The 14,931-nt window shown below is 44.8% G+C and overlaps 1 protein-coding gene across 2 annotated transcripts in view; it reads left to right on the forward strand.

Moving 5' to 3' along the window:
- The window catches only part of HEATR5A (HEAT repeat containing 5A), a 277,280-nt gene that overhangs the window by 108,086 nt on the left and 154,263 nt on the right, over positions 1–14,931 (forward strand). For both annotated transcript variants that reach the window (XM_082275260.1, XM_082275261.1), the window contains exons 11-12: positions 9,356–9,508; positions 12,522–12,621. In XM_082275260.1, the coding sequence (XP_082131386.1) occupies positions 9,356–9,508; positions 12,522–12,621 (253 nt within the window). The remainder of the gene's footprint in view (positions 1–9,355; positions 9,509–12,521; positions 12,622–14,931) is intronic.

Consider the following 14,931-nt stretch of genomic DNA (forward strand, 5'->3'; position numbering starts at 1 on the left):
AAGGGGAGGCAGAGGTTAAAGGGGTTGATACGTCTCCCCCAGGCTCGTCTGAAGAGCTTGCGCTCATGGATGAGCTGATCTCTCCTATCAAAGATTGTCCTTTGGTACTCATAGAACCCGCATGTCGGCGCAGGTTTTCCCCTGCCCTGCTGCATTTCATCACACTGTGAATGAACAATGGCGCAGTTTAAAGAAGCCCTTTACGGTGCCTTATCGGTTTAAACTGCTTTATCCTTTTGCGCCCTCCACGGAGGAGCGCTGGTGCGTGGCACCCCAAGTGGATCACGCTGGGGCCGTGTTGAACAAGGTTACCCTGGTTTCCACTGAGGATGCCCCGGTTTTCCGGGATCCTACTGACTGGAGGTTGGAGTCTCTTGCCCGCCATGCTTATATGGTGGCGGGCCCTATGCTCAAACCTGTTTTCGCTTCTGTCATGATAGCTCGGGCGGTGGCGGACTGAACTACGGTGCTCAGTCGCACCCTTGTGTCTGATGCTGCACCGCCAGCTACGCTGGCTATGGTGGACCCGATTCATCAGGGGGTCATGTACTTTTGCGATGCGGCCTTGAATGAGGCCCCTTTAGCTGCACGCCTGTCTAGTGTCGTGGTGCTTAACCGTCGACTGATCTGGCTGAAGAGTTGGTCGGCTGACCGATCTTTACAGAAACCGGTGGCTGATTTTCCCTATGCTGGGTCTCGACTTTTTGGCGTGGCTTTGGATGCTTGGTGAAAGAGTCACTGGGGGCAAGGGCACTCCGTTGCCCCAGAATCCGAAGAACAAGTCCTTTCGCGGCTGGCGGGGCCCCGCATTTAGATCCGCTCAGCGGTCCTTTCGTGCCTTTAAGTCGCGGTCCAAGGGCGAACCCTTCGAAGGCCAAGGTGGCCAGAAGTAGCCCTGGGCGGGTAAGCAAAGTCCGGCCAAGCCGGCTCTGCGCCCCATTCCGCTTCTGCCTGAAGGGACGCCCTCACCCGCTTCTGGGGTGGGGGGACGTTTGCGCGTTTTTCCTCCAGCCTTGGCTGTCCTGCATTCGGGACAGACTGGTTCAGGAATTCCTTAGATCGGGATACAAGATCAAATTCCTTTCTCGACGGGCGGACAGATTTTTTCCCTCAAATCTTCAGCTGACTCCTGGGCGCTTGCAGGATCTGCATCAAGCGGTGCAGGATCTCCTGGCCCAGGGGGTGGTGGTTCCGGTGCCTCACCGGGACAGGTTTCGGGGGTTTTACTCCAATCTGTTCACTGTGCCCAAAAAGGAGGGCAAGGTACGTCCGATCCTGGAATTGAAAGCTCTGAACCGCTTGTGCGTGTTCGGAAGTTTCGCATGGAATCCTTGCGCTCAGTGGTGGCTGCCCTGAGCCCAGGAGAATTCATGGCCTCTTTCGACCTGAAGGATGCGTACCTATACATCCCCATTTTCGATGGTCACCAGAGGTTCCTTCGGTTCGCCGTTGCGGAGGACCATTGCCGGTTCGTGGCGCGACCTTCGGTCTCGCTTCGGCTCCACGGGTCTTTACCAAAGTGCTGGCGCCTGTTCTGGGCCTGTTGACAGCCCAGGGCATTGCGGTCTTGGGATATCTGGACGATCTCCTGTTGAGCTCGGGTGCCTGGCAGGGCCTGCTGAGCGACCTGTCCACTACGGTACAGACGATTCAGGAGTTCGGTTGGACCGTCTACATTCCGAAGTCGACGCTGTCTCCTTCGGTTCGCCTTCCCTATCTGGGAATGGTTCTGGACTCTGCTCAAGCAAGAGTGTTCCTGCCGGAGGAAAAGCTCCGGACACTTCAGGAAGGGGTCGGTCCCTCAGGGACTCCCGTTCCTCATCACTCAGGACCTGTATGCGGTGCCTGGGGTTAGTGGTCTCGGCTTCGAGGCGATTCCCCTTGCTCAGTTTTCCCACGCGGTCTCTCCAAGTGGAGATTCTAGCCCAGTGGGACAAGCGTCCTCAGTCTTTGGATCTGGGGGTTTCGTTGAGCCGCCGAACCAGAAGGGATCTTCTGTGGTGGCTCCAGTCCCCGGCTGTGTCGGGGGGCAAGTCTTTTCGTCCGTTGCTATGGACGGTGATCACCACGGCTGCCAGTCTGTCGGGCTGGGGTGGTGTTCTGGGCGACCTGTCTGCCCAGGGAATTTGGTCGGAGGAGGGATCCTCCCTTCCGATCAACATCCTGGAATTGAGGGCGATAAAGCTTTGCCTTCTCCAGTGGTCGGAACGTCTTCAGGGCCGTCCGGTTCGGGTACAGACAGACTATGCCACCGCGGTGGCTTACATCAACCTCCGGTAGTGCCAGAGCGGCCCGGGAGGTGACCGACATTCTGTCTTGGGCCGAGACTCACGTCCCGGCGATATCGGCAGTTCATATTCCGGGGGTGTAGAACTAGCAGGTCGATTATCTGAGCCGCCGGACCCTGGACCAGGGGGAATGGTCCCTACACCCGAAATTCTTCCAGATGCTGTGCGCGAGGTGGGGATCCCCAGATGTGGATCTGTTCGCGGCTCGGCTTAACAACAAGGTGGAAAGGTTCGTGGCAGGACCGCGCGATCCTCGGGCGGACGCCTCGGACGCGTTAGTGGCGCCTTGGCATCGGTATCGTCTGATGTATGCCTTTCCTCCAATCCAGTTGCTGTCCAGGCTCCTTCGCAGGTTGGTCTTGGAACCGCACGCGGTGATTCTGGTGGCACCGGACTGGCCTCGCCGGTCCTGGTACGCGGACATCATTCATCTGGCAGTCGAGCCTCCGTAGCGCCTGCCACTGCGGGAAGACCTTCTGTCTCAAGGACCGATCTTCCATCCTGCCTTACAGTCGCTGGCTTTGCCGGCCTGGCTGTTAAAGGCCAGGTCCTGGGGACGGGGGTCTCTCCCCTGAGGTCATTCCTACTCTAATCAAGGCTAGAAAAGCCTTGTCTGGTACAATTTATTACCATGCTTGGAAAGCATACTCTGCCTGGCGTGCGTCCAGGGGGTTCTCCCCTCGCTCATACTCGGTGTCGAGAGTGTTGGCCTTCCTTCAGACTGGTGTGGACAAGCGTTTTGGCGCTGGCTGCGATAAAAGGCCAGGTTTCTGCACTGGCTGTTCTTTTTCAACGCCCTGGGGCGTCTCATTCCTTAATTTGCACCTTTGTTCAAGGTGTGCGTCATTTGGCCCCTCCTCGGAGGGAGCCCTGTCCTCCGTGGGACTTGAACTTGGTTCTGTCCATGTTGCAGCGTACTTCCTTTGAAAACATCAAGGAGGTATCGTTGCCTCTGCTGTCTAAGAAGGTTGCCTTTTTAGTGGCGATCACTTCGGCTCGCAGAGTGTCGGAATTGGCGGCATTGTCCTGCCGGTCTCCCTACTTGGTGGTTCACAAGGATAAGGTGGTCTTGCGCCCCCGCCTGTCCTTTCTCCCTAAGGTGGTCTCTGACTTTCACCTTAATGGGGACATTGTCTTGCCTTCGCTCTGTGCGAAGCCCAAGCATCCTATGGAGGTTGCTTTGCATTCCTGGGTGTTGTCAGGGCGATCAGGGTTTACCTGTCGTCCACTAACTCTTTTCGCAAGTCGGATTACCTCTTTGTCCTTCCTGAGGGACCTCGGAAGGGCATGGTGGTGTCTGCGGCGACCATTGCCAAATGGATCAGACAGGCCATTGTACAGGCCTATACTTTGAAGGAATGGTTCCACCCTTCCCTGTTAGGGCGCACTCTACCGGATCTCTGAGTGCGTCTTGGGCCTTCCGGCTTCGGGCCTCTGTGGCCCAGGTGTGCAAGCGGCGACTTGGTCGTCCGTGCACACCTTCTCCATATTTTATAAGGTGGATGTTCAAGCATCGGCCGATGCCTCCTTTGGCCGCAAGTTCTCAGTGCGGCAGTGCCATAGGGACCCTTGTTTATGGGTCTTTGACTGTTGGGGTGTTTTGCCCCTGGGTTACTTGTTTTTCCTGGGTTGTTGCTCCTGTTGAGCACGTTTACTGTTGCCCAGCTGGTTCTCTTACCATGTGTAAGGTTCCTTTTCTCTGATGTGGGTACTGCGTTGCCTTTTCTGTGGCTGCGTCTCCCACCCCTCATGTCTACACTGCTTTGGGACATCCCATTGGTGAAGACTGTGTGAATGGGCGGCGACTGTCGGAGGACGTAAGAGAAAACTGAATTTTTGTAAAATCTTACCGTAAAATTCCTTTCTCTGAGTCCTCCGACAGTCGCCGCCCCCTGCCCCTCTTTTGGGGTTTATGTGTACTCTTACTGCTATGCTACCAAATTGAGTTGGGAATGCTGGTGCAGGGAGGTATTGACTAGTGGGACAGCCCCTAGGGGTGTGTCTATGCTAAAAGCTTTTGTTACTAACAAGTCTTGTGCCTAGCTACTCCTGCGGAGCAAAGGTCAATACCCATTGGTGAAGACTGTGTGAATGGGCGGCGACTGTCGGAGGACTCAGAGAAAGGAATTTTACGGTAAGATTTTACAAAAATTCCGTTTTACGGTAAGTTCTTACAAAAAATCCAATTTTAGCATGGTTGACTTTAAAGGGTTGGTTTATCTTTACCAAAAACTGCTTATGTAGAGAAGGGATATCTGTAAAATAAACTGTCCAACTTTGATCAAGGCCCAACTATTACTGCTCACCTTCACTATCACATGAGCAAGCTCTCCAATGCTTAGCTCGGAGATACTGCAATAGGGAAGAGAAAGCATATGTGAGGGGGTTTGAATCAGAGAATGAGCTCACTCCTGTGATGGTGAAGATTAACAGTAATAGCTGGACTTTGCTTAGCAATATTACAGTCAGGATTTATGGGGTATTTAAATGGCCAGCATCTATAGCAAAGGGTATTATTCAATTTTAGTCAAAGCTGCACACCTTGTTTTCATCTACAGATACCCCTTATCTGCATAGGCAGTTTTTTTTGAAAAGGTGCCTTTAATTATGTCTTTAAAACAGATCAGAACTACTGACCAGGGTGGCCATTTTTTCTTTTTAAACCTTCTTTTCTTTATTTTTGTGTGAATGTTTTAATGCAATTCTATCTATATCTTTATATACACTGCTCAAAAAAATGTAAACGAACACTTTTTAATCAGAGTATAACATCAAGTCAATTAAACTCCTGGGATATTTTTCTGGCCAGTTAGGTAGCAGAGGGGCTTGTTAATCACTTTCAGCGGCTTTGGTGTTAATGAAATGAACAACAGGTGTACTAGATGGGCAACAATGAGACAACCTCCAAAACGGGAATGGTTTTACAGGTGAGGCCACTGACATTTCTTTTTTTCCCTACTCATCTTTTCTGACTGTTTTTCACTAGTTTTGCATTTGGCTAGGGTCAGTGTCACTACTGGTAGCATGAGACGATACTTGGACCCTATAGAGGTTGCACAGGCAGTCCAACTCCTTCAGGATGGCACATCAATACATGCCATTGCCAGAAGGTTTGCTGTGTCTCCCAGCACAGTCTCAAGAGCATCGAGGAGATTCCAGGAGACAGGCAGTTACACTAGAAGAGGTGGACAGGGCTGTAGAAGGTCCTTAACCCATCAGCAAGACCAGTATCTGCTCCTTTGTGCAAGGAGGAACAGGGTGAGCACTGCCAGAGTCCTACAAAATGACCTTCACCAGGCTATTGGTGTGAATGTCTCTAGCCAAACACTCAGAAACAGACATAATAAAGGTGGCCTGAGGGCCCAACGTCCTCTAGTGGGCCCTGTGCTCACTGCCCGGCACCGTGGGGCTCGATTGGCATTTGCCATTGAACACCAGAATTAGCAGTACTGCCACTGGTGTCCTGTGCTTTTCACAGATGAGAGCAGGTTCACCCTGAGCACATGTGACAGGTGTGAAAGGGTCTGGAGAAGCCATAGAGAATGTTATGCTGCCTGTAACATCGTTCAGCATGACGGGTTTGGTAATGAGTCAGTGATGGTCTGGGGAGGTATATCTATGGAGGGACGCACAGGCCTCCACAGGCTAGACAATGGCTCCCTGAATGCCATTAGTATTCGGGATAAAATTCTTGGACCCATTGTCGGACCCTACGCTGTTGCAGTGGGTCCTGGGTTTCTCCTGGTGCACGACCATGCCCGGCCTCTTGTGGCGAGAGTATGCAGCCTGTTTCTGGAGGATGACAGAATTGATACCAATGAATAACCCCCCCCTAGGCTCGTCTGACCTAAATGCAATGGAACACCTGGGACATTATGTTTCGGTCCATCCAACTTGGCCAGGTTGCACCTCAGTCTGTTCAAGAGTTAGTGATGCCCTCGTCCAGATCTGGGAGGAAATACCCCAGGACACCATCTTTCCTCTCTTTTATGGGCATTCACCAATGTTGTCAAGCATGCATACAAGCACGTGGGGGCCATAAAAACTACTGAGCCCCATTTTGAGTTGCTGCATTGAAATTTTAGCAAAATGCTGCTGCATTTTTTTTTTCACTTTGATTTTCGGGGTGTCTTTGAATTCAGCCCTCTGTAGGTTGATAATTTTCATTTCCATCAAACGATGTGGCATCCTTTCGATCCTAACACATTACCCAGTCCATATCAGTGTAGATATCCAGCATGATATTTTTCCCCATTGAGATCTGATGTGTTTTCAAAGTGTTCCTTCAATTTTTTTTGAGCAGTGTGTGTGTATGTATATATATAATATATATATATATATACACAAACAGTTGTGCTCATAAAGTTTACATACCCTGGCGGAATTTATGATTTCTTGGTCATTTTTCCGAGAATATGAATGATAACACAACAAAAACTTTTCTTTTCTTTCACTCATGGTTGATGTTTGACTGAAGCTATTTATTATCAGTCAACTGTGTTTACTCTCTTTAAAACATGATGACAACAGAAACTACCCAAATGACCCTGATCAAAAGTTTACATACCCTGGTGATTTTGGCCTGATATCATGCACACAAGTTGACACAAAGGGGTTTGAATGACTATTAAAGGTCACCATCCTCACCTGTGATCTGTTTGTTGGTAATTAGTGTGTATGTATAAAAGGTCAATGAGTTTCTGGACTCCTTACAGACCCTTGCATCTTTCATCCAGTGCTGTACTGACGTTTCTGGATTCTGAGTCATGGGGAAAACAAAATAATTGAAAAGGTAGCTGAACTGTATAAAACAGGAAAGGGATATAAAAAAGATATCCAAGGAATTGAGTATGTCAATCAGCAGTGTTCAAACTCTAATCAAGAAGTGAAAAATGAGGGGTTCTGTTGAAATCAAACCACGGTCAGGTACACCAACTAAAATTACAGACACAACTACCAGGAAAATTGTTTGGGATGCAAAGAGAACCCACAAATAACTGTGTATTAAAAAGTGTTTGTGTGTATGTATGTGTGTGTATATATATATATATATATATATATATATATATATATATATATATATATATATATATAAAATGTGCAAATACAATCCAAATATATGTGCCAGGTTCAAATATAGTCCAAAGTGGATTCAGCCGAAGTGAAGTGTTGGCTCCTTTAAAATTTCAACCAGGTGAATACACACCTCAAATGTGCAAAGTGCTATTTTCCCGAAGAAATAGTGATGGTGACTCCCTCCAAAATCTGTATGTAATGTATGTAAATACTGGAGGAAAATTTGCATTCATCAGCCCAGAATCTGTGCATGGGACGTACTTGGACATTCCAACATGACAATGATGATAACCACAAGGCCAATTTGACCTGTCATTTGCTACAGCAGAATAAAGTGAAAGTTCTGGGTGGCCATCTCAGTCTCCTGACCTCAATATCACTGAGCCACTCTGAGGAGATCAGACAGCCCAATAATTTACAGGAACTGGAGGCTTTTTGCCAGGAAGAATGGGCAGCTTTACCGTCTGAGAAGATAAAGAGCCTCATCCACAAATACCATAAAAGACTTCAAGCTGTCATTGATGTTAAAGGGGGCAATACACGGTATTAAGAACTGAGGTATGTCAACTTTTGATCAGGGTCATTTGGGTATTTGGTTAGTTTCAGTTGTCATTATGATTTAAAAAGAGCAAACAGTTGATTGATAATAAATGGCTTCAGCTAAACACTAACCATGAGTGAAAGAAAAGTTTTTGTGTTATCATTCATAATCTCGTAAAAATGGCCAAGAAATGATAAATTCTGCCAGGGTATGAGCACAATAACTGTATGTGCATCTCATAAAATTAGAATATCAGCAAAAAGTTAATTTATTTCAGTAATTTAATTTCAAAAGTGAAACCTATATTTTATATAGATGTGTTACACACAGAATGATATTCAAGTCTGTGATGATTTGGGGAGCCATGTCATCTGCTGGTGTTGGTCCAGTGTGTTTTATCAAGTCCAAAGTCAGCACAGCCCTCTACCAGGAAATTCTAGAGCACTTCATGCTTCCCTCTGCTGACCAGCTTTATGGAGATACGGATTTCATTTTCCAACAGGACTTGGCACCTGCCCACACTGCCAAAAGTACCAATACCTGGTTTATTGGTCATGGTATCACTGTGCTTGATTGGTCTGCAAACTCGCCTGACCTAAACCCCATAAACAATCTGTGGGGTATTGTCAAGAGGAAGATGAAGGCCGCTTTTCAGTAAGCCAACATTTCTGTATGAAAAAAGTCTTTTTTTTTTTTTCCTATTGGTCTTATGTAATCTAATTTTCTGAGATACTGAATTTTGGGTTTTCACTAGCTGTAAGCCATAATCATCAAAATTTAAAAATTTAAAAAAGAGATATTACCCAACACTTGCAAAACTTTAGCTTCACTGCTCTGTGCTTCAGGGAACTCTGGCCCAAGGCTACATGATCTGTCAGTGTTGAAATTGCAGTTCTTGTTCTTAAATGAGCACTATCTAACACCAATTATATGCAAAATGACCAGCATGAAGGATTCACATTTAAATCATGATATTGGTTCTTTCACATATTTCGACACATCTATAAATGCAAATAATGGCATATAAGTGGTCTATCTGAATAATTAATCCTTTTGAGCAAATTATTGTATTTTTGGGTTAGATTTAGAAAATTTAAAGCTATGAGTTGCACATTTAATATAATGATGGGATCTCTTACACTGCTAATATGTCATTATTTTCATTTATGGATCGCATGGAAAGACGTGGAATTAAAGAAGCACTATTATGATCTAAAAGTGGAATCACATGTGCCATTCCTTTAGAAAATGCAGGAGTGCCCTGCATGAGCAGGTGAGACTTGATCTTGGCATGAGGCATGCTATAATTTAAAGGTGTGCAATCTTGATTTATTTACGGATCTACCATCAAGACCCCCACTAAGCGCACAGCCCAAAATAAACCTGTATTTGCTTATTTCCCATATTTGCTTATTTTCCCTTTCTTTACATTTCTCAACAAATGCTTCAGGTCCTTCAATGGTCCACCCCCATTTAGGCCGGATTTTACTTCTTTGGCGGAGTGTTTTCCCACAAACCCATAAGGACTTGGATACAGAACAAAGTCGGGGAGATGCCTTCACTTGGCAAGTGACTTTGGAAGGCAGAGCTGGAGCTTTGAGTGGTGAGTCTAAAACCAAAAGTTCAGCAGTGGTCAAAAGTGTTTTGTGCCCTAAAGTTGCAGATGTCAATGCATTTGATCTGGCGGTTAAGGAGATGTTATACCTTCATATAAGGAAGGGTGTATCTTTTTAAAAAAAACAGGAACAGAGCTCTGCTTTTTAAATACATGCTCCCACTAAGCTACAATGCTGGCAGGAAACAGAATAGTGAACAATGACCACCATTAACAGACTTGCAAATTTTAAAAATGAGATGTATCCCGGGTAACTATAGGCCGGTCAGCCTAACATCTGTAGTCTTAAAGATTTTGGAGGGGATGTTAAGGGACCACATACAAGACTTTAGTAATGAAAACTGTATTATTAGTAGTAATCAGCATGGATTCATGAAAAATCGTTCTTGCCAAACCAATCTATTAACTTTCTACGATGAAGTGAGCTGCCACCTAGATAAAGGAAAGCCTGTGGATGTGGTGTATCTGGACTTTGCAAAGGCCTTTGACACCGTTCCCCACAAACGCTTACTGTACAAACTAAGGAAGGTAGGTATGGACCATAGGGTGAGTACCTGGATAGAGAACTGGCTCCAGGGGAGAGTCCAGAGGGTGGTGATTAATGGGGAGTACTCGGATTGGGCGGGTGTGGAAAGTGGGGTCCCCCAGGGTTCTGTCCTGGGACCAATCCTGTTTAATTTATTCATAAATGATCTAGAGGAGGGGATATCTAGTACAATCTCAGTATTTGCGGATGATACTAAACTAAGCATGCCAATATCTTCTATGCAGGATGTGGAAACCTTACAAGCGGACCTGAACAAAATAACGGGGTGGGCAACTGCATGGCAGATGAGGTTTAATGTTGAAAAATGTAAAGTAATGCACTTGGGGGCCAGAAACCAGAAAGCAAGCTACTCACTAGGGGGGGAACCTCTGGGTGAGTCTAGGATGGAAAGGGACCTGGGGGTACTGGTAGACAACAGGCTTGGCAGTGGCATGCAATGCCAAGCCGCTGCAAGCAAAGCCAACAGAATACTGGGATGTATAAAAAAGGGGATTCACTCCAGAAATAAAGAGATTATTCTCCCGCTCTACAAGACTCTGGTCCGGCCACATTTGGAGTATGCTGTCCAGTTTTGGGCAACGGTCCTCAGGAAGGATGTGCTGGAATTGGAAAGAGTCCAGAGAAGGGCAACAAAAATAATTAGGGGAATGGAGGACATCAGCTATGAGGAAAGACTACAAGCACTGAACTTATTCTCTCTGGAGAAGAGACGATTGAGGGGGGATATGATATCAATGTACAAATACTGTACTGGCGACCCTAGCATAAGGAACAAACTATTCAGAGAGAGGAGATACAATAAGACACGTGGCCATTCACTAAAACTAGAGGAAAGGCGGTTTAACCTTAAAATGCGTAAGGGGTTCTTCACTGTAAGAGCGGTAAGGATGTGGAATTCTCTTCCACAAGCAGTCGTATCAGCTGGGAGCATTGATAGTTTCAAAAAACTATTAGATGGGCACCTTGGAGACCACAACATACAGGGGTACACAATGTACGGTTAAAAGCAAACACACACACATCATAGGTTGAACTGGATGGACTGATGTCTTTTTTCAACCTCACAAACTATGTAACTATATGTAACTATGTAACCTTAAAGAAATGGCTTAATACACTGAAGAAATGCTGTTTTGGCCTGCCAAAGTATTTGTTTTTCTGTACACACAGTCATTATCTTTACACAGCTCTGACACGCAATCCAGCCCTATATGGCAGGACAGAGTACCTGATTTCCACTGCTACAGCTGAATAAGATTCACCTGCCTAGCTTGGCATTGTAGTATGGCTTTGTGAATCTCCAGACTGCTTGTTCTTAATTTTTTTATTGCAGTGTTAACAGTTTTTTCTTGGTTTTGATTTTTACATAAAACCATCTTGCTACTTTAGAATATTAGAACTTTTAGAACATTATTTTGTGCTTCACTTTTGGTATTATTATTAAACAACAACATTTAATTAAAAGTTCATAAATCCATCTCCATAGTGATTTTCTCCAAATGATTCAATCAATGAAAGTGCCTTCACCACACCACGTGTGCTCCACTTCCCAATATATAATGCACTCCCCAGAACACTGGTTAATAAAGCCTCATATCAGTCCCTCTTCATAAGGTATAATCTGGAGATTGCAAAAATGCAGTGAGGATCTCATCTTAAATTGATTTTTCACCATTGGGTATAGATAGGCCCAGAGCAAATAAACTTCTTCTAGTTATGACCCCTGCATCACTAGTAAGTCATAATGAGCTTTTGTTCTCTTCAAGGGAGATAAAAATGAAGGTATAGCGTTCCTAGTGCTCCGTGTCTCCTATATGCCAGCATAACGGCCTCGTAACTCTGAAATGTGCATTGAGAAACTTGCCTTCCTGTTGGCTGCCAGTCTCCTGATTATTCCTTATGAAGAATGACTGATATGAGGCTTTATTAGCCAGTGTTCCAGTGAGTGCATTATATATTGGGAAGTGGAGAACACGTGGTGTGGTGAAGGCACTTTCATTGATTGAATCATTTGGAGAAAATCACTATGAGATGGATTGAAGAACTCTGTTCAGTACTCACTAGTTTGCCTTTAAAGACACATCATGTTATCCAGTTAACATTAAGGAGTGCTGCTAAACGTTTTGATTGGTTTTATATTGATTTAAATGTTTTATGGTTATGTGATTTTATAGCAGCAGCACCAATTGAAAAACATTGTAGTTATAGGAATCCTTTGCTACATAAGTGCTGGGCTTGGGGGACATTTGTTACCTTAATTTTTTTTTATCTGTTATTATCATTGCTAGGAAGCTTAAATAATTGCATGTTTGCTTAAATTGTAGTGATTGTTTTTTCAATGTGTCTCATTTTTGCTCAGCTTTGACGCTATTCATTGTAGGTATATAAATCTGACTTGAGTTTTTTTAATGGTGATGTTTATTTATGTGCTGTTGTAATAATGCCAACTTGCAGCTATGCAAAGCTTTATACTGCATTGTGGGGAGCTCATGACTGAAGAAGTACTACAGAGACTCATTCCTCCTCTTCCTTGTGCTGTGGCTTTGCTGACTCGGTAAGTGTACCACGCTCCTAGGTTTAAAAAATAAAACACCGTGGATGACATCAGATACGGCTGTATCCAGTTTGCCTTTACTTTAAACTATACATGCTAGAAGTTCCCCTAATATTAGATTTTGTTGTATAAAATATACATATTAAGAGCTTATCATATCAGACTCTACTGGCAAGCTTACGAACATTAAATATAGAAACAGCACTGAGCTATATGTTACCATCCACATGCTTCATACAGATACAAAATATTAGGACCTTTTAAAGTAGTTGTAAACCTCAGACATGAAATATGAACAAAGCATATCTCTTATAAATAGGAGAAAGAAGTATAGGTGGCGCTGCCTATATTTGTGTATTCCTCATAAAACCCAAAACCGGTGAAACAATTAAATAGGACGTGATAAACTATATATATATATATATATATATATATATAGTGGGTACGGAAAGTATTCAGACCCCCTTAAATTTTTCACTCTTTGTTATATTGCAGCCATTTGCTAAAATCATTTAAGTTCATTCTTCTTCCTCATGAATGTACACATAGCACCCCATACTGACAGAAAAACACAGAATTGTTGACATTGTTGCAGATTTATTAAAAAAGAAAAACTGAAATATCACATGGTCCTAAGTATTCAGACCCTTTGCTCAGTATTTAGTAGAAGCCCCCTTTTGATCTAATACAGCCAGGAGTCTTTTTGAGAAAGATGCAACAAGTCCTTCACACCTGGATTTGGGGATCCTCTGCCATTCCTCCTTGCAGATCCTCTCCAGTTCTGTCAGGTTGGATGGTAAACGTTGGTGGACAGCCATTTTTAGGTCTCTCCAGAGATGCTCAATTGGGTTTAAGTCAGGGCTCTGGCTGGGCCATTCAAGAACAGTCACGGAGTTGTTGTGAAGCCACTCCTTCGTTATTTTAGCTGTGTGCTTAGGGTCATTGTCTTGTTGGAAGGTAAACCTTCGGCCCAGTCTGAGGTCCAGAGCACTCTGGAGAAGGTTTTTGTCCAGGATATCCCTGTACTTGGCCGCATTCATCTTTCCCTCGATTGCAACCAGTCGTCCTGTCCCTGCAGCTGAAAAACACCCCCACAGCATGATGCTGCCACCACCATGCTTCACTGTTGGGACTGTATTGGACAGGTGATGAGCAGTGCCTGGTTTTCTCCACACATACCGCTTAGAATTAAGGCCAAACAGTTCTATTTTGGTCTCATCAGACCAGAGAATCTTATTTCTCACCATCTTGGAGTCCTTCAGGTGTTTTTTAGAAAACTCCATGCGGGCTTTCATGTGTCTTACACTGAGGAGAGGCTTCCGTCGGGCCACTCTGCCATAAAGCCCCGACTGGTGGAGGGCTGCAGTGATGGTTGACTTTCTACAACTTTCTCCCATCTCCTGGCTGCATCTCTGGAGCTCAGCCACAGTGATCTTTGGATTCTTCTTTACCTCTCTCACCAAGGCTCTTCTCCCCCGATAGCTCAGTTTGGCCGGACGTCCAGCTCTAGGAAGTGTTCTGGTCATCCCAAACGTCTTCCATTTGAGGATTATGGAGGCCACTGTGCTCTTAGGAACCTTAAGTGCAGCAGAAATCTTTTTGTAACCTTGGCCAGATCTGTGCCTTGCCACAATTCTGTCTCTGAACTCTTCAGGCAGTTCCTTTGACCTCATGATTCTCATTTGCTCTGACATGCATTGTGATCTGGAAGGTCTTATATAGACAGGTGTGTGGCTTTCCTAATCAAGTCCAATCAGTATAATCAAACACAGCTGGACTCAAATGAAGGTGTAGAACCATCTCAAGGATGATCAGAAGAAATGGAAAGCACTATGAGTAATATATGAGTGTCACAGAAAAGGGTCTGAATACTTAGGACCATGTGATATTTCAGTTTTTCTTTTTTAATAAATCTGCAACAATGTCAACAATTCTGTGTTTTTCTGTCAGTATGGGGTGCTATGTGTACATTCATGAGGAAGAAGAATGAACTTAAATGATTTTAGCAAATGGCTGCAATAAAATAAAGAGTGAAAAATTTAAGGGGGTCTGAATACTTTCCGTACTCACTGTATATGTATGTATATATATATATATATATATATATATATATATATATATATAAAATCCTATTGCACAAACCCCATATAATACCAATAATAAAGTGCAAACATAAAAAATACTGATATACTATAGTAGTGTTCAAAACTTTTAAATTGCTATACACATACTATCACAGTAAATCCAATGCAAGGGAAAGTGCTTATCCGTGCAAAAATGTGTGTAGCACTGCCCCCTTGACAGCTGCTG

The sequence above is a fragment of the Pelophylax lessonae genome (genome assembly GCF_965119305.1).
Source record: "Pelophylax lessonae genome assembly, chromosome: 13".
NCBI lineage: Eukaryota > Metazoa > Chordata > Amphibia > Anura > Ranidae > Pelophylax > Pelophylax lessonae.